Source organism: Sparus aurata, chromosome 17, assembly GCF_900880675.1.
Source record: "Sparus aurata chromosome 17, fSpaAur1.1, whole genome shotgun sequence".
Lineage (NCBI taxonomy): Eukaryota > Metazoa > Chordata > Actinopteri > Spariformes > Sparidae > Sparus > Sparus aurata.
In genome coordinates, this window is record NC_044203.1 from 36,034,923 (window position 1) to 36,057,576 (window position 22,654).

Consider the following 22,654-nt stretch of genomic DNA (forward strand, 5'->3'; position numbering starts at 1 on the left):
CACATGTTTGTCAATTTCAAATACATTTTTCCAAGTAAATAAAATGTCAGTTTGTAGTAATTAAAGTAATTTTTCTTTTTTTCTTCTCTTTATTGCAAAATGCAAAATACAATACATATAAGCATATTCAAAATGCAATTACAAAAATCGTTGCTTTCAGAACTGAGCGTAGCATTTCTTACATCCCAAAGAAAAATAGGACATAAACAGAACAACAGAAAGTAAAGCAATTGAGAGGAAATAAAAAAAACATTTTCTTATAGGGGATCAATCAAAAGTCAAAGTTGATAAACTGTCAAACAACAATAGGGCTTTCTTTGATTTCATAAGTTTTAATGAATCAAAGTAAAGCTGCAGTTCTTTTTTAAAAAATTTGAAACGTGGGGCGGTTTTCGAGAATTTACATTTGTGTAGAAAGTATTTGGCAAGTATAACCAAGTTATTTATGTTATATTCTAGTTTTCTGTCCTCCATTATAAAACCAAATCTCACATTATTGTAGGTTAAGGGTGGCACATCCATATTATTATGGGTTATCCAATTTTTGAAGTCTTTCCAAAACAAATCAGATAGATTGCATGAGAACATTAAATATATACATTTTTTTTGTTTGATGGCGCCTTTCAAGTCACCCAAGGTCACCTTACATAGGATAAAAGCATAAAATCACAGAGTAATATCACCACATAATATCACAGAATATTAAAAACAAACATTGATATAAAAAATAAAAAAAAAGGTGCCTTGCCTAGTGCACAGTGACCAGTCAGAGTGAGTATGCCAGTTTGAACAGGTGGGTTTTGAGTTTGGATTTGAATGTTGTGATGGAGTCTGACTGTCTTATGTGTGGGGGGAGAGAGTTCCATAGTCTGGGTGCCGAGCAGCTGAAGGCTCGGGCACCTATGGTACTGAGGCGTGGTGTGGGGATGGTTAGCAGTCCAGCAGAGGTTGAGCGGAGGGTGCGAGAGAGGCTGTATTCATGGAGGAGGTTGCAGAGGTAGGTGGGGGCTAGATGGTGGAGAGCTTTGTATGTGAGGAGGAGGTTTTTGTAGTGGATGCGGTATTGTACAGGGAGCCAGTGAAGTTGGATGAGAACAGGGGTGATGTGGTCAGATGATTTGGTGCGGGTGATAATCCGGGCGGCAGAGTTCTGGATGATTTGCAGTCTGTTGATGAGTTTGGTGGGGAGTCCGGTGAGGAGGGCATTGCAGTAATCGATGCGGGAAGTGACAAGTGAATGAACCAGGATTTCGGTGCTTGACTGGGACAGTGATGGGCAGAGTCTGGAGATATTTCGGAGGTGGAAGAAGGCAGTCCGGGTGATGTTTTTGATGTGGGGTGCAAATGAGAGGGTGCTGTCCAGAATGACGCAGAGGCTCTAAATGTTTAAGTGTTTCTACTTCTGTTTTACAGAAGGAACATTCATTACAGTCCAAATTAAATTTAAGTCTTAAAAATTCACCGCAAGGATAAATGTCATTTATTGTTTTGAAGTGTACCTCTTTCGCTTTAGGGAAGATAGGGAAGCTAAAAAAATTACATCTAATTCTCTTGGCATCCAATGTGGAGTATTCCTTTAACATATGTTTTCTTTTGAGGGAAAATGGAAAAAATTCTTTGGTGAGAGTAGATCTCAGAAATTTATTGTTACACTTTTTCTCTAATAAAGGTTGGTTATTTATGGACAGGGTGAGTAATTTAGGTGTTATCGGTATGTACATTAAAGTTCCCTTAATCATGCCGATGAGAGCCTGTGGAATTGCTTTAATTACAGCCCAGTAGTCGTTTCTGGAACATTCTAATTTCAAAATCAATGTTAATAGAAATGCAATACCTCCAACATCCATAAATATTTTTGAGGGCAAGTAAAACCAAAAGTGTTCATATTGGGTTATAAAACTTTTCAACCATTTTAGCTTCAGGGTTCCATTCATGGGGTCAAAGTCGATAGCATTTAGCCCCCTTCTTCTATTGACTTGACTATGTCACCCTTTCTGATATAATGATGTCTATTCTTCCAAATGAAGTTATAAATAGTTTGGTTTTTAATCATATTAGTAGGGATAGCTAAGGAGTATGCTGGATAAATAAAACGCTACAGAGCTTCCATTTTAGATCGTAAAATTCTCCCAAATATAGACAGATCTCTTTGCAACCATAAATTTAGAATTGTTCTACTCTTCAACATAATATTGTCAATATTGGTTTTCTCTCTATAATGTGAGTCCTTAGAGATAATAATGCCAAGATATTTTACCTCCTTTTTGATTGCAATACCTTGAATAGACACCAGGGGTTGATCATGAATCGCCATTAATTCACATTTGCTAAGATTCAGATGGAGCCCTGAAGCCTTAGAGAAAACAGATATAACCTTTAGAGCTTCTGGTATCTGTGTTGCATTTTTTAAGAAGAAAGTCGTATCGTCCGCCAGTTGGCTTATGATTAGAGGTCTTCCCATAACATTTAACTGCTGTATATTTTCTGAATGTTTAATCATAACTGCCAAAACTTCTGCAACCAAAATAAAAAGTAAAGGTGAGGCCGGACAGCCTTGACGGATTCCTCTTTTCACATTAAATCTTTTACATGTTCCAGTTGGTAGTATTACAGCGCTATTTATGTCATTATAGAACATCTTAATTACTTCACGGAAGCATTCACCAAAACCAAAATATTTCAATGTATCCATCATAAAACCATGTTCAACTGTATCGAATGCTTTACAGAAGTCTAAGAACATAATTAAACCATCATCCTCAATCTTATCTGCATAGCCTAATAAGTCTAGTACTAATCTAATGTTGTTGTGAATTGAACGTTCTTTAAGGAAACCAGATTGGGATTCACTAATAACATGAGGCAAACATTCTTTTAACCTGTTGGCAAAGATATGAGCGAATAGTTTGTAATCGACATTAAGTAATGTTATTGGTCTTAGATTATCTATACGTTTTTTGTCCTTTCCGGGTTTAGGGATGAGTGTTATTAATCCTTGTTTCATAGTAGGCATCATGACCTTATTCATAAAACATTCCCGAATGGCGTAAAATAACAGTTCTATGATATCTTGCCAGAAAAAATTGTAAAAATTTGTGGTTAGTCCATCCTGTCCTGGAGCTTTTCCAACTGAAATGTTTTTAACTACTTTTTCCAGTTCCCACATTTGAATTTCAGAATCACACATCTCAACAAAGTCAATATTAAGAGGAGGAAGGTGGGTTTTTATATTCTCAAAAAGAGCAATGGAACTTTCCTTGGAATATGAAGAGGTATATAAAACTGAATAGAATCTGTGTACTTCTTCAGATATCAGTTTATGATCTGTACACTCCAAGTTATTAATCATAAGAACATTAGTAGCATTTCTCTCTTGTCTTCTTTTTTCTAGTGCACAGAAATAAGCAGTATTTTTTTCCCCCTCTTCCGTCCATTTTTCCCTGGATCTTATGAAAGCACCGTGGGCTCTTCTTAGGTATAAGTCATCCAATTTTGATTGGATCTTTTACAGCATTTATCAATTTCTTGAACTAAGTAAAGTTCTTGTTCTTGTATATCTTTGCTTCTTTGTTTACCAAATTTAATAGAGATTTGCCTGACTTTATATTTGAAAAATTCCCATCTATTACTATAACTCCCAATAGTTGTGTCAAATATAATCTCTAATAGTAATTCTTTGATTTTTTTACAATAGTCTTCAGACTTTAGTAAGTCTGCATTAAATTTCCAGTTAATATTCCTTTTATCAGGACTTGATTTTGGTTTCAGTTCCAGATATAATGAGCAGTGATCTGTTAGTGGTGCACTTGACATAGAGACCTCTGAAACATATTCAGCAATATCCAGTGTGGATAGCCATAAATCAATTCTTGACATACAACTTCCATTGGGTTTTAGCCATGAGAACTGCTTAACCATTACAATTTTGCTTCTCCATACATCAGTTAGAAAATGTGTATTGCAAATTTCAAGAAATAGTGTATTAAAATGATGATCTGTAAATTTTGAGGGACATCTGTCCAGCCAATCATCAGGTTCAATATTGAGATCACCTCCTAGCAAAATTAAATTTGTGTTGTAGCAGTTTTTAAATTGATTTACAGCCTCAGAGACCTCTAAAAGTAAATGTCTATTCTGACTAGTGTTATTATAGCCATAAACGTTCATAATAATAATACAACAACCTTCAATATTTAGAACAGCTGCCAACCACTGGCCTTTCTCATCTGCTTTGTGCGTTATCACATTTCCCGGACATTTATTGAAGAAATAGCAACACCTGCGGATCTGTTGGATCCATGACTAAACAGTATATTGTCTCCCCACTGGTTCGACCAGAAGGAGCAGTCTGCAGCACTTGAGTGAGTTTCTTGAAGAAAAGTGCAATGAGCTTTTCTCCCTTTACAAAATAGAAAGATAGCTTTTCGCTTCACATTGTCTTTGAGTCCCCTTGTGTTCAATGAAACAAAAGATAAATTAGTAATTAAAGTAAAATCTCATATAGTTTTGTGTCTAAGCGCTCAGTGAACTACGTCATCAACACCAACATGGAGCCGTCTGGCCTAAGAAAAGGTCGTAAACAAGATAAACATCACAATAAATCTGCTCATACTGACAGCTGCAGTTCTGTGAGAGGAGAGCTGGTTCTGGTTCTGTTCTGGGAGCTGCTGATATACAGGAGAAGCTCTACAACGTTTAAACGAGGAGATGACGTCATTAACGAGCCTGTTGGCTGTGTCCTCTGTACAATGAGGTATTTTCAGTCTGATATTTCATTAGTTTGTCTTCATTGACTGGGGAAATTATCTTTTAAATTGACAAACATCATACGTGTGATTCATGACGTGACTTCGGCTCTCTAAGCTCTATTTCATGTCATAGTTTAAAGAGTTTAAAATCTATTATTACATGTTAACAGTTCATTGTTCTAAACTATTTTTCTCCTAATGACCATCAGGTCCATTAACAATCCTTCATTGTTGCAATGCAGAAACATTTTTATGTCTGTGTACAACTACTCCACATGCCTTAAATAAAACTTAAATAAGTATTTTGAATTGAACTAAATCAATGATAATAAGCTGCTGTGAGTCCGAGATGTTTCTTTCTGTCAGATCAGTGTCATTTTGTGAGACTTTTAACAGCAATAAAAATACTCTGCTGCTGTAATCATGAATCATGAATTCTCTACATTATTTTAAGTCTTTGGGAAAAATAATGTGATGAAATAAATGTGAACACGGTGCCGGATTTAAATAAAGACAACCAGATGATCTGATTTATTAATATCTTTAATATATGTGTTTTTGTATTTTTTTCATTATTCCGGTATGCCTTTCGCTTTCTGCTGAAAGTCCAAGTCTTTGCGGTAAGGCACAACCTCGCCCGAGGTCCCCAAACGTCCTCAAAGTCCAAAGTTCATGCCATCAGAAAGAACAAAAGAACTCCATTGTCCACGTAATAATCCACAGTTAGTTGGTAAAAATAGTTAATCCTTCTTGTTCTCTGTTAGTCTTGGATCCAACTGTGAATCTGTTGAAGTCCATTCTGTGATGATGTGCTGCTCACATACTCCGTTTTGTAGGTTAATCCAAAGGTAGAAGAGAGGAAAAGGAACATCGTCTCCTCTGTTGCTGTGTTTTTTATAGACCTACTCTCTCAGCTCATCTTTGCTAACTTCATTATGAGGCTGAGCAGCTGCTTCCGGTAGCAGGATGACGTACTGGTCCCTGAATAACCCACAAAACCGGTCGAATTTGTAAGAAATGGACAGAATTCCAGGGTAGGTCAGAATCTATAGGGGGTACTATGACTGCTAACTGCTGCTGTTGCTCTCTCTTGTCGATATCTTTGGCTGTAGCGACTAGCTGCTGTTAGCAGTTAGCTCAGTTAGCCATGGAGCCTAGTGGCTAGTGGTTGTTTCTTCACTCTCTGTTAGGAATGTTTTAAACTAAAATTCTGGCCATATCTTACAAATTGCCCCTGTTAACAAAAGAGCCCACGTTTGATGCTCCAAACTGGAACTAATGACTAGACTTGTTTATTAGATGAGGCGTCGTCCCAGTCTGGTGTCCAGTTGTGTTCACTGGGAGGCTGAGAGACCTCACTTGTCATTGTTAAATGCTTCTTTTAGGTAGATGTTTGAAATTGGCACTTAATATATTTGTAGAGGGACATTAGCTGTGCTTTTTAAGACTCTGAGCGGAAGCTGTGACAGCTATCAATCAGAATCGATCAGGTTAAAGGAGCACGCTGTAGTTTTAAGGGAAGAAAATGATGTCCACTGGTTGAAACAAACTAAATAATCAAACTCCCTTCGTGAGATCATGACTGAATGAACTGAGTAAACAAACTGACCTTAAAGGACGACAATTTAACTTAAACAATCTATAAAGTTTAAACTTCTGTATATGTGGCGGACCCTGCCGCCTTTCTAGCTTTAAACAGTGTTCAGGGACCTTATTTTCCTCTGAGAACAGCGCGTTTCATCACTTATGATTCATATTGTAAATATTTAAAATCTGTGTTTTTATTTCCTCTCCAACACTTCACGGTGCCCCTTTAACAGGAAGACCAAACTGCTTACAGTGATTCAACCGTGTTTGACACTTTGTGACATAGTTAACAGAAGATCTGTGGGATTTTTACTTGCACAAACGTGGGCTCTTGTTGTAACAGTGCTGGACTTTGTAGAACTTCTCTACCTGAAGCAGGTGCTGAACACCAGACTGATGGCAGACATCAGACCTGGAAATGCAGCGTTTTGTTTTGTGTTCTTTGCTACACTTTGTATAAGTCTCATACTTCTCTTCTCCAGAGAGGCAGCCAGCTCCCCCAGGTTCATCCTCCTCATGAACAGCAGAGTCATGTCCAGAACCAACTTACTGCTGTACCTCCTCTGTGCTTCCTCTTCATCGACCACACCCTCATCCTCACACTGGTCCTCGGGGCATTCTGGGTAATCTGGACTCAGCATCTCCTTGAACTTCTTCAGCTCTTTCTTCACAAAGCCAACAACTTTCTCCTCAAGACACTGGAACAAAAGAGCATCAATTTAACTTTCAACGTCACAAACTCAAATCTCATTCTGAACACATCATCAGTTTCATCTTTCACAGTCTAAACCCACATTTGCATCTTTTCTTTTGTACTGACTAATTCCCCTTTCAGTCAACATCTTCAACACAACGCAGATGCATCTTTGCACGATTAACCTGAAGGAACCCACTCAAAATGCCTGTTGAGGCCAATGAGACTGTTACAGGCAGAGGAAAGCAAATTTCCTTTTTCCAGATGGATTCACACAACACCTGTCAGTTGTGTCACAAAGGCAAAGAGCAGAACAGATGGATGAAATCCTCCCTACATATTTACTGATGAAGACCCAGCCTCTATATACATATGATCTACAGTGTACAGCGAGATGCTTTCTGATGATAAATACAACATATATCCTGTCACTGCAGATGAGATGGAGAGGGACTTTCAGTGTCACCCTGGATTAACTGACTTCTGCTGATGTGTGGGTGATCAGGTCGAGTACCAAAGTTGGTATTATTAGGGGCACAAGCGAGGTAAAACATAAAAACACACACATTACATTCAGTCTCTTTTGCCGACTTCACTCGTCACTCTCTGACTCTTTCCCCCAAATGTTAACACAGTGGACGATCAAATGAAACTGACTGTTGCTTTGATTAACATTACATATTTCTCTGGTTTGAACATTGTTGGATACGTTTGGGATAATGTAAGTACACAACTCAGCAGGTCTAGTCCTTTTCTGACATTTTAATGCAGAAACATTAAGTATTATATCTTTAAATATGGGCTTGGACGGTACGCACCATAAATATGGAGTCCAGGTGACTGTGACGGTCGGTGGAAACATCTGAGGTCTCTCTGAGGAGAAAACACGATCCATTAATGATGAAGAGAGTTTTATTTACATCGACACTGAACAACGTAGAAACTTGCACCTCATACACAAAACCAACGGTATGCTGTGAAGAAACTGAAAGTACACCACAGTACCAGGAAGTAGTATATAGAAAAGGTTAGCCCAACTAAATTAAGCATTGACAAAAAACAAAGTAAAATCATTTATTCTAATATCAATTCTCTACATACTCAGAATGTTGCAGATTGAAAGTCAGAGGAATGTCCTCGGACCAGTCACTCTTCATGGACACACAGCTCGGTTCAGGAGAATCTGCTCTGTTCTGCTCGGACCTGAAATAAAACGGACATTCAAAAAAAGACTTACAGAATTAAAAAGATTTAATTCTGGTTCTGGTGACTTCATTCTAATCACACTGATCATTTATACAGAATTTGTGCCTCGATAAATTGGTTTGACTTTCATATTAAAGAAAGAGGGAAGACATGAACTGTCACTGTTCAACTGGACAAACAGGTTATTATGGAAAAATCCTTTTTGCTTCACACAATCCTGAAAGAAATGAAGCACTGACAGAATATATAGATCATTTATTAGATGACTACAAATGTTCTGGTGACTTACATCAATTAAACTAAATTGTTCATAATATTTCAATATAAATTCTCTACATACTCTGAATGTTGCTGGTTGAAAGATGGAGGAAGGACCCTGGACTGGTCACTCTTCATGGACACACAGCTCGGTTCAGGATCTTCTCTGTACTGCTCAAGCCTGAAAGAAAAGAGACATTAAATAAAGACTTATAGAATGAACAAGATTTAATTCTGGTTCTGGTGACTTCATTTTAATTACACTGATCATTTTTAAAGAATTTGCATTCAAATAGGTCGTTTGACTTACTCTTTGCAGAAATCTTTCAGGAACTCTTCGTCCTGCGACAACATCCTTGAGAAAAAAGGTGATGACGGGTTAATATGCCATAAAAATAAGAGACGATGGTCCAAAGACAGTTCAATCTACAACCAACAGACCAATGAAAAGTTCACAAATCACATTCACAGTCAAATAGTTACTTAAAGAGGTGAAACAGACATATGACGAGAACTTTGTCCAGAAAAAAGCAGTTCAGCAGAGCGGTTTGATCATAATATTTTTTATATAAATTCTCTACATACTCAGAATATTGCTGTTTCAGAGACGGAGGAATGTCCTTGGACTCCACACGTATCACCTTTAAACGGTGCAGGAGACCTGGTCTGTTCTGCACAAGCCTGAGAGAAAAGAGACGTCGTATAAAGACACACAGAATTAAATAGATTTGAACTTCAAATGGTTCTGTTGACTAAATTTAAATTACACTGAGCATTAACATACACTGACCATTTTCAGAGAACTTGTGCTTAAAAAGGTCGTTTGACTTACTCTTGCAGTACATCTTCCAGGGACTCCTCTTTGGGAGACGGAGGGACTGAGGACAACAACCTTAAAAATAAGAGACAACAGTCCAAAGACAGTTTAATCTACAACCAACAGACCAACCAAAGATTCATAATCACATTAACAGTCAAAAAGCTACTTAAAGAGGTGAAACAGACATATGACGAGAACTTTGTTCTCTTTCTTCTCACACTCTCATTCTGTCCTCTCAAGATCTGATTACTTCTCCATGTTCAACACAGAGACGTAGAATCATTAATAGATAGATAGATAGAATTACTTTAATGATCCCAGACTGGGAAATTATTAAATCGTTACAGAGGTTAAAGATTTATCAGATCCTGCAGGTGAATGTTTCTCATTACATTTAATAACAAAGCTACAGACAGAACATGTGCTGTGTATATATTCATGGAGGGTTCACTGAGCCTGATCACATTCACACATTTACATGTTCACAGGTCATGTGTGACTCATGTTGTACATTATAATATGTTTACAAGAGTTCACAGAGACTGACAGATATTATAGATTAAAAGCAAAGAAAAGAAGTGCTGTGAGAACATTTATAGTCTTTGAATCTTTATAAGTTCACAGATTAATCTGATACTTTTGAAGAATAAGATGAAGAGGACCAAAGAAAGATTAGGAAGGTTAAAAATTGTGACAAATCAGTAAAAGAAGTGGACAAGAGAGGTTAAATAAATAATGCAGTAATGTCAGAGTAGTGTTATAAATACAGTGTAGTTATGCTGCTTATTGAGAATTTGAGTTAAAAAAGTGTCTCTGACTTACCACAGAGCATCTTCCTTCATTTTACGCCTGAAAGAAAAGGAACAATGACAAAAGAAATAAAGATTTTTTCAGAATTTGTGTTCTGAAAGTTATTTTGACTCAAATTAAAAATTGAACCTTTCCATATGAAAACAAGAGGACAGTCCATGTCCAGTCAGCCTTTATAAACACACAGCTTGGTACCTGCTGCTATAATATATTTTTACACTTTATAAATATATGTACTGTGTATATATTCATGGAGGGTTCACTGAGCCTGATCACATTCACAAATTTACATGTTCACAGGTCATGTGTGACTCATGTTGTACATTATTATATGTTTACAAGAGTTCACAGAGACTGACAGTCTTTAAATCTTTAAATAAATACATTTAAATAAATAGGTTAAATAAATAATGCAGTAATGTTAGAGTAGCTTTATAAAATATAGTGTAATTATGCTCCTTTATTGAGAATTTGTGTTCAAAAAGTGTCTCTGACTTACATCCCAACAGGACACTCCTCCCCAGTGCTGAAAGAAAAGGAGCAATGACAAAATAAATAAATAATTTGTTGGGAATTTGTGCTCAGAAAGATAATTTGACTTAAATTAAAAACTGAACCTTGCCTTGTGACATCAGGACAGAGTTCCATGATCAGTCAGCCTTTATAGGCACACAGCTTGTTACAGGAGAATCTGCTCAATCCTGAAAGAAATGGAGAAAAGTCAAGACAGGTGGAAGAATCAGGAGCTTTCAGCGTTGTAACAATAAAACAACAAACCCCGGAGTATCATGAGCACATTTATTACACCGGTTATTGTATTGCATCTGTTTATTGTGCCAATTCATCAAAAACACTGAGATAACTTGTCCCAGAGTGACATGACTTCTACTTCTAGTAAAGCTTGACAAATATATCAGTTTTTGTTCAGTCTCTGTGTGATTGAAATGAGCCTAATGATGAAGCCTCATCCTCCGAGAGCACTTTTTAATTTACATTCTTGTATCACATACTTCCTCATTCCACTGTTCGTCTTGTCATGTCATCACAGGCTCCATTACAGAAGGTAAAGGTCTGTTGTGTTTAATATAACTGAGCCTATAATTAAAAATATGTATTCCTATCTCATAATATATCAGACTTTGATCCTTTGTCGGCCTGCTTATCTCCATGCAGGGTCCAGTCCTTTATATTAAAAGATTGAGGCTATTTTATTGTTCTACAGAGGTGGATACAACTCAGTAGGTAGAGCAGGTCATCTAGTTATTGGAAGGTCGCTGGTTCGAATCCCTTGCCTGGCAGCCTCTGCAATCAGTGTACGAATATGTGTGTATGAATGGGTGAAGGTGAGGTGTCGTAAAGAGCTGTAGAAATGTAAGTCTGTAGTTATTTGGGCAATTTTGTTGAAAGTAACTAAAAAGTACTGTAATAAGTTATATTGTAACTTTATATATTACTTTAAAATCTAACTAATAAAACCAGTAATATGTCATATATTGCATTTTAAAAGTAACTTGCCAAACCTGTTCAGTTGAGAGCCACATTAGCTTTAAATTACTTTATTTTGTCAGCAATCTGAGAGAAAGAAAATGTTGAAGATGCTGAATATCAGCCTCGATAATCGGTCAATAATCAATAATCAGTTTACTAACGTGAAAAGAGGGATCACTTTCACTTTCAGATCAACAATATACTGTCCAACAACACACACAACCACCACACAACGTGGCAGAAGCGATTTAGGAACAAGTTACAGGAACATTTGTACAAAATAAAGTCTGTTTGTGTCCTTAAAGAAGACACACGAGGCTGTGCAGGGACTAACTACACAGTTACAGTTAATGGCCGACGGACATTTCCGCTTTCTGTTAGCTTGATAACGGTCGCAGCTCCTGTAACTTAAGCTAACATTAAATCTGTTAATTAAACACCGAAACATTTCCATATTAAACACTCTCAGATGTCTGTTACGTTACCTTGTCAGCCCTCAGAGGTTGATTTGCACCGACAGATCAAGTCAAAGTATCTTAAAAACTCTGGACTGTGACGGACCTGGAGGTTCGGACCAGTCTGAGAGCAGAACTTTGAGCAACAGGATTCCAGAGTGTAATTACGGAAGTGGCTGAAGTTCTGGATGGCTACTATCGAAAACCTTGACGTTAATCCAGTCCGGCGTTCATAAAATGTGCTACAGAGATAATTTTACAATCATAAACACCTTGGGAGGGCACATGTCTTCTTACAGAGCTATCAGGAACACATAGATAATTTCCAGGCGGATATAAAGTAAGAAAAATATGACTTTTTGGTACAGCGGCGAATAAAACCGCCATTAAATAAAAAATGGCGGTCCGATGGCAGTTTTTCAGACGCAGAAAGTTGTGTTTTAAGATCACAGTGTCAATTTGTGAAACTTAAAATAACATTAAAAATACTCTGCTGCAATAATTATGAAGCTTTCTAAACATGTTTCTACTTCTTTGGCAAAAAATGTGATGAAATAAATGTGAGCACAGTGTTGGATTTACATGAAGACAATCAGATGATCTGTTGTGTTCAAAATGCTTGATTTATTATTTCATATGTGCAGTATTTAGTACGCCCTATTTCACAGTGACACCTTTAACAGATCTAAATCCTGGTTTACGTGATTCACATCTGTCTATAATCTACCTTATAAAATACATCATCCAGTGATCAATAACAATCTGAACATGCAGTAAATAATGTAGGATTTGGTCATGTGATATTTTATTGCCAAATATTAATTGTATGCTCTGACTTGTATGGGAGGCAAAGTGTTAGTGTAAGAACAGATGATACAGATTTGTGAACAAAATGTATTATCTCGTCATACATCAGTCAATCTAACAGCATTAATGTACATATAGTCGCACATCCTAACAAAGAGCAGACCCAGGAGTTGTGCTCCAAACTGGGACAAAAGGCTGTGTCTGTCTTGGATGAGTTTTTGGAGACGTTTTCAGTTTGAGGGTTTAGTGGATCCAGTGCTCGTCATCAAACTGGCCTGTGTCCAGTCCCAGCCCAGTGTCCAGCTGAGCCCTATCGCCTACCTTGACTCCCCCCAGTGATCCGAGGTTGTGATCAAGGTAAACTGCAGTCAGCTGGTGACGCTCCACACCTCACTGAGCTAATTAACTATAACTGTGCAGCTAGTTGCTTGAGCTAAAGATAACTACACCTTTAACCCAAAGGTATGATTCGTAAGACACTTGATTATTAAGTCTCATCAGGACCTTCATCTTAAAAACTATTGTCTTCTAAAACATTCTCATAATACCATGATAGATGGATGGCTTCAAAGTGAATGAAACTAAGCCACTATGACCATATTTACTTTGTCTCGCCCTCCACGGACTTCCAGATTGAAACCTCCACGGACTTCCAGATTGAAACCTCCACGGACTCCCAGATTGAAACCTCCACGGACTCCCAGACTCTCAGACTGAGAGATGTAATTGGTCTTTTCTTAATATGACTAAATATCTTTTTATTACCTCCACCACGGAGGTTGTGTTTTCACATGTGTCCGGTTGTTTGTTGGTTGGTTTGTCAGCAGGATGACACACAAACTACTGAAGGGATTTCCATGCAAAATGGAAAGAGGATGGGTTTTGGTGCAGATCCAGGAAGTTTTTCCCACTTTCTTTAATGTTGTGAGATAGGCTAGGAGATAGGATTTTCGTTTATATCAGGGAATAATGCTAAATCTCTTTCAGCATGAAGTTGGGCCCTTGCCTGAACCTGCAGTAGATAACTAAGAATACTTCCCTACCCTCTTCAATATATTGGACACAAAGACACTGAGGAATTTGACGGGTCCATCCTCATCCTGAATGCAGGATAGACCGGCTCAGTGAATGTGGTTTTGAAGGTGTAGAGGTGGTTCAGCTGGTCAGAAGACACTGTGTAGAAGGACAGAGTGCCAGCGGGCCAGTCCAGGTACACTCCCACTTTGTTCAAGGTTTTGCGACGGATGGACACTCTTCTGTTGCGATGCAGGACAGAGTAATCTTCATTATCAGAGCAGCTCAGAGTCCAGGACTGATCATTCCTTCCAAGACAGCAGTTGTCACCTTGCCCTCTCCTTTTGATCCCTCTGTACGTCACCGCTATATAAACATGTCCTTTCCACTTAACCTCCCAGTAACAGCGACCAGTTAAACCATCCTTACACAGCAGCTGTTTCCAGTAGTCAAATCTCTCCGGATCATCAGGATATGGCTGCTTCTCTTTCCCCACTGTCACCTTCCTGTTGTTGTCTGACAGTATGAGATTGTTGTTTGCTGTGTTTGGGTCCATTGTGAGTTTACAGGCATCTGATTGAGAGAAGAACACAGAAGATAGCATCAGTTGTTGTGTGACAAATTACAAAGTAAGCTACTTTTTTAACATGGTGGTCATACGTGGTTTTAGTTGGTCTCTGGTCATGATGACCTGTCCAGCCCCTGATGTTTGCTGTTCTTTGTTCTAGACCAGCAAAGTGTTGGTGCCAGTCTGAAACCAGTTCTCCTGGCTGGGAACTGGATGTAATGCAAAAACTGGACCCAGAGAAGGGGCACCAGCTCCAAGCCAACACCTGAACTGCCTTGGTCGAAAAGGGGGTATCAGTGATTCTTCAATGATTCCTGAAACACTGGGATACATATATATATATATATATATATATATATATATATATATATATATATATATATATATGTATATATATGTATATATATATATATATATATATATATATATATATATATATATATATATATATATATATATATATGTATATCTGGGCCTGTATTCACAAAGACTTTTATCTTAACATTAGGAGTACTCCTAAATCGGACTAAAAGTTTTATGTAGGAGTCGTTTCTTAAAAGTAATTCACAAAGCCGCTGAGACCTACTTTTAGTTATGAAAACAGTGAGCTCCTAAACTAGAAGTAACTCTCTGTTGCTATAGATGACGTCATTTTAAAAGGACGCACAAAGCAGTGAAAACAGTGATTGGTTGTTGAGTGACAGGGCAGCCCATTGAAAAGTCGTTTAGGCTACGCAATGCATGAAGTGAAAATAAGGAAGTTGCCTACAAGCCCATGACAAAGCCTATGAAAAGATATTGGATAAAGAAATGTATTTATAGGGAGAATTAAGTGCCCCCCCAACAAAATTAAAAAATTTAAATAAATAATACAAATTAGAAGATTGTGTCAAACCATTCTCTTGAAAAAATTCGGAAATCATGTTTTGATCCAAGCCATTTCGCAACAGTGTCCAATATATTGTAACGTGTGTCAAAGACAATTTGTGTATTGATGGAATGCCACTTTTTCCGAGCCCTATTCGCACGAGACTATAACCTGAGGACCTCCAGTAATTTGTAATAATTGCAGAGGTCGTCTGTGATCTTAATCCAGTGCGAATCTGCCATGTGCGTAATTTGTAAAGTAAAAATTCCACCACAAATGACCTCCCATATTTCACCAAACACAGAGGTCATGTGATAATATTAGTCCTGTGCGAATCGGCATCTCTGTGATTTGGGGTCGTTTTTTGTTTTACTTAAGGTTTTTTGTGTTTTCCGCTGCCTTTTTCAGTCGAGATTTCAGTCGAGATTATGAAGGCTGCGTGGGGAATTACAAAAGAATGTTTTGACAGCATTTTGGGTGCAAATTCAAGAGGTTCATCAGAAGAGCGAAATCTCGCACGATGATTAGATGGATTACATACATGGCAGCATGCGGTAATGAACAACTTTCCATCTTTCAACAGGCTCAGTTATTATATCAAAAATATCCATATCTAACCGTTGTGCTGCTCCAGTAAGAGCTCCGGTGCGATCGGGGGATAATGTCAGTAAATTAGAGTTAAAACACAGACTTCACTTATCCTGTGCGAATGCGCCGCACAAAACACAGTCGTGGTGGGATAATTTCTTTATCACTTGAGGTCCCCAGGTAATAATAGTCCCAGGTGAAGAGCTGCATTTGCCCCGTAGCCAAATACCGGAGTGTTGCCACACATTTTAACTCTGGCGTTATTGGATTGTTTCAGTTGGTTGGGGACGTTATTGCGTCCCTCACCAACTCAACCACAACTTCAATCCCTTCGCGGTCCATCCAACATCGTTTTAATAATTCCCTGTCACTTAGCATCTCCAAAACATTCGGCTGTGACCAGGTCTTAGTGAGTTAGGAGTCCTCTGGACTACTTCTAAGGTCTCCCAGACTTAGGTGCTACTTTTAGGCTTAAAATGTTTTGTGAATAACTCTTATTTTCAAAACTTAGGAGTCCTAAAGTTACGACTGACATGCCCATTATTTTTAGGAGTTGCTCCTAAATTCGCCTGTTAGGAGCTACTTTTAGCCTTAAGATTCTTTTTGAATGCGGGCCCTGGAGTATACAACCCTGCAGAGTGTTGTGCTATGACGTAAAACAATTTGTAAACAATTTGTAAAATAATCTGTCAATCAAAATCAACAGTATACTTCTTCAACTCATTATTCAAAAAATAAAAAAATAAAACAATGAAACACTTACACTTCCTCAGACCAGGTTTCTTTAAATGTGATGCAAAAGTGTCCATCCTGCAAAAACAGTGAGATCAGCGTTTAACAACTTAACAGTGGTTGTTGAAGATCCAGAGAATGAAGAAATGCTGCCAAAGATATTAAAGTTATACATAATTTGATACAACAGGAACAAAGTAGGACAGTTTTTTCTGATTAGCTCGACCTACACTCCTGTCTGTCCGTACCTGAGGGTGTCCAGTCTGAGTCCATCACAAAGCATCTTAACTTCTGAGTCTGTTGGATGATAATTATTGTAGGTCAGGTCCAGCTCTCTCAGATGGGAAGGGTTAGTTCTCAGAGCAGAAGCCAGGAAACCACAGCCTTTCTTAGTTATCAGACAGCCTGACAGACTACACACACACAAACACAACATTAATTAGCTCAAACAGTCTTCTTTGAGCACAGGTGGTGTTCATTACACATGGAAGTTAAAAGCTTCACTTGGCGACAGACTCATAACATTTTACCTCTTAATGTTTAGAACAGTTTATGCTGAAACTGTAAATATACTGACAAACAGTGTGTGAGAAGTTGTCTTGACTCTGCATGTGTCAAACTTTTAATATCAAAGTCTATGAAGTTCTCAAAAACCAGAGTAGCAACTTGAGCTGCATGATATATCGTTTGAGCATCGTCATCGCGATGTATGTGTGCATAATAGTCAAATCGCAGAACCTTGCGATGTGGAAGGCATATGAACTCATCTTATTTCAAGGGTGCCTGACACACAGTGATCCACCAATCACCTCTGCACATGGAGTGAGTCACTGGTAACAATATTAAAAAAAGAGCAAGGAACAAGAGAAAATCGCTAAAAACAAAGACTTGGTGCCAAAAAGAAAAGCGACATCAGTTATCTGGAATTATTTCGAGTACAAGAAGGAAGATATTGACCAAACACGTGTTCTGTGTCGACAGTGTCTTGTATCTGTTGCCAAAACGAGAGGTAACACAACTAATTTGTTTGACCATTTACGTCGGTACCACACATCTCAGTACGACAAAGACGAAGTAAGATCAGTGCAGATTGATTGTCCACAAGATAGCAGCAGTGCAGCATAACATAAATTGCTATTCAGGTCATCTGATGAAATTTCCTGTATTTTTTCATATCGCAGGGTTAAAAAAAATCACAATGTCAGTTTTTTCCAAAATCGTGAAGCCCTAGTAGCAACATTCATGACATGCATAAAATCTTTTTTCCACCCCATGTTTGCTGTGAAGATTATGGTCTTCTGTTGAACAACTGATGAATCCTGACCTGAGAACCTCCAGTGTACAGTTTGGACTCTCCAGTCCAGCACACAGCTGCTTCACTCCTGAATCCTGCAGGTCATTGTTACTCAGGTCCAGCTCCCGCAGACTGGAGGACGGTGAGCTGAGAACTGAGGACAGAGCTTCACAGCTTCTCTCTGAAAGATTACAACTGCTCAGCCTAAAGAAGCATCAGCAAAAAAAAAACAAAAAAACAATGAGATTAGTCTTTCCAATTTAAATGTATTTTATTACCTTAGTTATATTTTAAACCTACTGAGCTTTAGTGGAGGCTTTGACAACTGGCAGCAGCCTCAGAAGAGTCTCATCTGATGCACAGTATTTCTTCAGGTCAAACACGTCCAGATCTCCTCCAGATGTCAGTAAGATGAAGACCAGAGCGGACCACTGAGCAGGAGACAGTTTATCTGTGCACAGACATCCTGAACTCAGGTTCTGTTGGATCTCCTCCACTAGAGAACGATCATTCAGTTCATTCAGACAGTGGAACAGATTGATGCTTCTCTCTGGAGACAGATTCTCATCGATCTTATTCTTGATATACTGAACTGTTCCTTGTGATTTACTTCCTGTCTGTGTCATCAGGCCTCGTAAGATTGTCTGATTGGTCTGCAGTGAAAGGCCCAAGAGAAAGCGAAGGAACAAATCCAGGTGTCCATTTGGACTCTGTAAGGCTTCGTCCACAGCACTCTGGTAGAAGAGGTCAGTGGTGTTTTTGAATAGTTTAGACCACTTGGGTGATGGTTCTTCTGACAGCAGATTGACTCCAGAGTTGATGAATGTCAGATGGACATGAAGAGCAGCCAGAAACTCCTGAACGCTCAGATGGACGAAGCAGAACACCTTGTCCTGGTACAGTCCACTCTCCTCTTTAAAGATCTGTGTGAACACTCCTGAGTACACTGAGGCTGCTCTGATATCAATGCCACACTCTGTCAGGTCTGATTCATAGAAGATCAGGTTTCCTCTCTGCAGCTGATCAAAAGCCAGTTTTCCCAGAGATTCAGTCATCTTCCTGCTCTCTGGAGTCCAGTGTGGATCTGTCTCTGCTCCTCCATCATACTTGACGTTCTTCACTTTGGACTGAACCACCAGGAAGTGGATGTACATCTCAGTCAGGGTCTTAGGTAGCTCTCCTTCCTCTTTGGTCTTCAACACATCGTCCAGAACTGTAGCAGTGATCCAGCAGAAGACTGGGATGTGGCACATGATGTGGAGGCTTCGTGATGTCTTGATGTGGGAGATGATTGTGTTTCTCTGCTCCTCATCTCTGAATCTCTTCCTGAAGTACTCCTCCTTCTGTGGGTCAGTGAACCCTCTGACCTCTGTCACCATGTCAACACACTCAGGAGGAATCTGATTGGCTGCTGCAGGTCGTGTGGTTATCCAGAGGCGAGCAGATGGAAGCAGTTTCCCCCTGATGAGGTTTGTCAGCATTACATCCACTGAGGTGGACTCTGTAACATCTGTCAGGATCTCAGTGTTGTGGAAGTCCAGAGGAAGTCGACACTCATCCAGACCGTCAAAGATGAACAAAACCTGGAACTCTTCAAAGCTGCAGATTTCTCTGGTTTCAGTGAATAAATGATGAACAAGTTCCACCAAGCTGAACCTTTTCTCCTTCAGCACATTCAGTTCTCTGAAAGTGAATGGAAATGTGAACTGTATGTCCTGGTTGGCTTTGTCTTCAGCCCAGTCCAGAGTGAACTTCTGTGTTAGGACTGTTTTCCCGATGCCAGCCACTCCCTTTGTCATCACTGTTCTGATTGGTTCATCTCTTCCAGGTGAGGCTTTAAACATGTCTTCTTGTCTGATTGTTGTTTCTGGTCTGTCTGGTTTCCTGGATGCTGTTTCAATCTGTCTGATCTCATGTTCATCATTGACCTCTGCAGTCCCTCCCTCTGTGATGTAGAGCTCTGTGTAGATCTGATTCAGAAGGGTTGGGTTTCCTGCTTTAGCGACTCCCTCAAACACACACTGGAACTTATTCTGCAGGTTAGATTTGAGTTTTCTGCGGCACACTGCAGCAACAATTCCTACAGGAAAAAATGACACGTTGGATTAAATTGTACAAGTCTCTTTTAAGGTTTTGACACAATGACTGCAACCATTGAGCTGTCATCAGATGTGGAGCCATATGGCACATTTCCACCAGCACATTTGGCCTTGCCAAGACCAACTTTGTCACACCAATGGACCCCCACTCTCCCCTGTTTTGTTGTTGTTGTTCTTCTTTTTAGCAGCTCTGGACAGTGTGTGCAGCTAAGTAGAATTTACAGTTCTGATGCAGGAGTTGCACAACATATTTACAGCATTATTTTCTCCAGCTACATTATGACAAAGGTCTCTTACTGTTCTGCAGAGAGTCAGCCAGCTCTCCATGCTTCATTTTTCTCATGAACTGCAGGGTGAACTTCAGAAATGCCTCCTCGCTGCTCCTCCTCTGTTCTTTTTCTTCATCATCTATGACCTCCTCATCCTCAAATTGGCCCTCTAAACATTCTGGGTAATCTAGACTCAGAACCCTCTGGAACTTATTCAATTCGTTCTTAACAATAGTAACAATCTTCTCCTCAAGACACTGGAACAGAAGAATATTCATTTGTTCAGATCATCTGCTGGTTGCCATTTTGTTTAACTACATAACATTGCTCATGCTAGCTAGCAAACACTGATGTTTCTAATGCTATGCTGGTATGCTTCTTCAAGAAGCATCTTGAATGAGAAGTGAAAAATCTTCAAGAAATTGAAACAAGTCCAATTGTTTATGATGCAGCACTTAGTATTACCATGACCAGGATGATTGAGAACCTTCATTACTATCTAAGCTTTAATGTGTTCACTGCTCAGCAAACTGTAATGTGTTTGTATGTGTGTGTACGCACCATAAATATGGATTCCAGTTTTGTTTGACGATCAGTGGAAACCTCTGACATCTCCTGTTGAATTCTGGGGAGATAAAGTCATAAAGACATGTAACTTTGCACTGAAGAATAAATGTTAAAGCATACAGTTCATCCACAAACCAAGAACAAACCAAGAATGTTCAGAGCTGCAGAGTGGGTCACATGACCACTCGAGTGGAGAGCAGCTGGAAAACCTTCTGAAAAAATTATCTTCAGCTTGATTAAGATTTTGTGGCTCAAAATGGACTCTGGACCTAAGTTCTGCAGAATTCACCATTCTTCATACCTACTGTAGGTACAAAATTCAGCTTTGAGGTACAATTGGTCAGGGTGACAGACCCCCTCTGACCAGATAGTCAAAACTCCAGCACCTTCCTTGTTCTTCCTTTATTACACTACGCCCTCGACTCCTTCGACTTCTTATCCTCAAGCTCTCCTCTCTATCTCCCCCATGGGGCTGCCTGCCCTCAAGATCTCTTCTTCTTGGCCTAACAGCTGCAGAGAGCTGCAAGCTGCATTTGCAGCAGGCCCAAAGAATTTCCCCTCACTGCAGCAACACAAGGTTCTGACAGTATTCTAGATCAGTGAGCACCAGCAGCTGCGATGCAAAGCTTGCCAGCTAACTTCACAGTCTGAGGAACACCAAGCAAGCTAGCACCGAGCTGTTATCCTGCAAAGGACGGAGCGAACTGTTACCTCCTCTTCCGACTTTCTTCACAACTTGCACAGCAAGAACAGCATTATTCAGCACTTGAGTCCCAACCTTCTCCTGCAACCACCAGCACCTTTTCTTCAAAGACTGGTAAAATTGAACTGGGCTTAGATAGCATAGCATAGCATGGCTAAGCACAGAACTTTAAACTTCAATTTATGTGTTTGTTCCCTGTTTTGTTGTTATTGTGATCTCAGGTCAAGTTATTGGTTAGTTGAATGATGCTTCACACAGACTCAGGGTCTCTGCATGCAACAAACCATCTTCTATAACCTGGTATCACGTCACACGCACACATTCCTCGAGCCTGGAGCATATCAAACCCACATGTGATATCAGTGACCACCATTGTTTCTTTGTTCTGCCACACACACACACACACACACCTGTATATAGTAAATGTTAGTTAGATTGTGTGTTTTCATCTTTGTGTTAAATAAAAGACTTTTGAACCTTCTTCCTGTGGCAGTATGCACCTGACAATTGTTCGTGTTCCGCCAGTAACCATGGCCGACTGCCATGAGGTAACGTTAATTTTGTATCTAGAAAAGCATAGCTTGCCGTATCATTTATTTTGATTGACAGACAATACAGTTACTTTAATACATTTGAAACAAACTGCTTGTAAAAATAGGCTGTACAAATGAAATTGCCTTGCCTTTTAATGACTACACAAAAACGTGCACAAAATCTTCACCAGACAAAAATAATAAGCAGTTGTTATTATTATCACTGGTTGATGTCATTTGATTTAGCATTTCTAATCAAAAGTTGTGTTGGCTTCACAATATCTTTTGAGCTTTTCCCATGTGAGAGTCTTTGAACATCCTACATGTCAGCTGTCTGTGTGAATGGACAGTACATGATTGATAATATCTACTGTCAAACAGCTACAGAAAGAAAGCTGGCAGCGACTGTGTGAATAAGTAAAGAGACTGAGAAGAACGGCTGACTGTTTAACTAACTTCAAGTGTTACTGTCTTTTTTAACACTATTTGTCTTATCGCTGCTTAATGAAGAAAATTAGACTTATACAGTGTTTAACCACTGTTAAC

At 39.0% G+C, this 22,654-nt stretch overlaps 2 protein-coding genes across 4 annotated transcripts in view; both read right to left on the reverse strand.

Annotated features, from left to right (window-relative positions):
* Window positions 1-5,273: 5,273 nt before the first annotated feature.
* LOC115567352 (uncharacterized) lies at window positions 5,274-12,452 on the reverse strand. 3 transcript variants are annotated; one of them, XM_030393831.1, is made up of 11 exons: window positions 12,097-12,452; window positions 10,746-10,814; window positions 10,623-10,649; window positions 10,136-10,162; window positions 9,326-9,385; window positions 9,079-9,174; window positions 8,804-8,848; window positions 8,576-8,674; window positions 8,131-8,232; window positions 7,848-7,902; window positions 5,274-7,033 (listed from the first exon to the last, which is right to left on the reverse strand). In XM_030393831.1, the coding sequence occupies exons 2-11, from the start codon at window positions 10,769-10,771 to the stop codon at window positions 6,701-6,703; spliced, it is 870 nt and encodes a 289-aa protein (XP_030249691.1). In that variant the 5' UTR covers window positions 10,772-10,814; window positions 12,097-12,452; the 3' UTR covers window positions 5,274-6,700. The 3 variants fall into 3 exon arrangements, with proteins under 3 accessions (XP_030249691.1, XP_030249690.1, XP_030249692.1); XM_030393830.1 differs by having other exon boundaries at window positions 10,746-10,824; XM_030393832.1 differs by lacking the exon at window positions 8,131-8,232 and having other exon boundaries at window positions 10,746-10,824.
* A 214-nt stretch (window positions 12,453-12,666) lies between these two features.
* The window catches only part of LOC115567789 (uncharacterized), a 42,277-nt gene continuing 32,289 nt past the window's right edge, over window positions 12,667-22,654 (reverse strand). The window contains 4 exon segments of the mRNA XM_030394635.1: window positions 12,667-14,460; window positions 16,675-16,721; window positions 16,892-17,056; window positions 17,968-18,141. Of these exon segments, the coding sequence (XP_030250495.1) occupies window positions 13,922-14,460; window positions 16,675-16,721; window positions 16,892-17,056; window positions 17,968-18,141 (925 nt within the window). The 3' untranslated portion in view covers window positions 12,667-13,921.

What these genes read in the sequence shown, in the direction of transcription:
- LOC115567352 (XM_030393831.1), bottom strand. Translation starts at nt 10,771, where the DNA reads ATGGAACTCTGTCCTGATGTCACAAG. An exon ending in CTCTGTCCTGATGTCACAAG is followed by an intron (nt 10,650 to 10,745) that starts GCAAGGTTCAGT and finishes CTTTTCTTTCAG; the next exon opens with CACTGGGGAGGAGTGTCCTG. An exon ending in TTCAATCTGCAACATTCTGA is followed by an intron (nt 7,903 to 8,130) that starts GTATGTAGAGAA and finishes TTTTCTCCTCAG; the next exon opens with AGAGACCTCAGATGTTTCCA.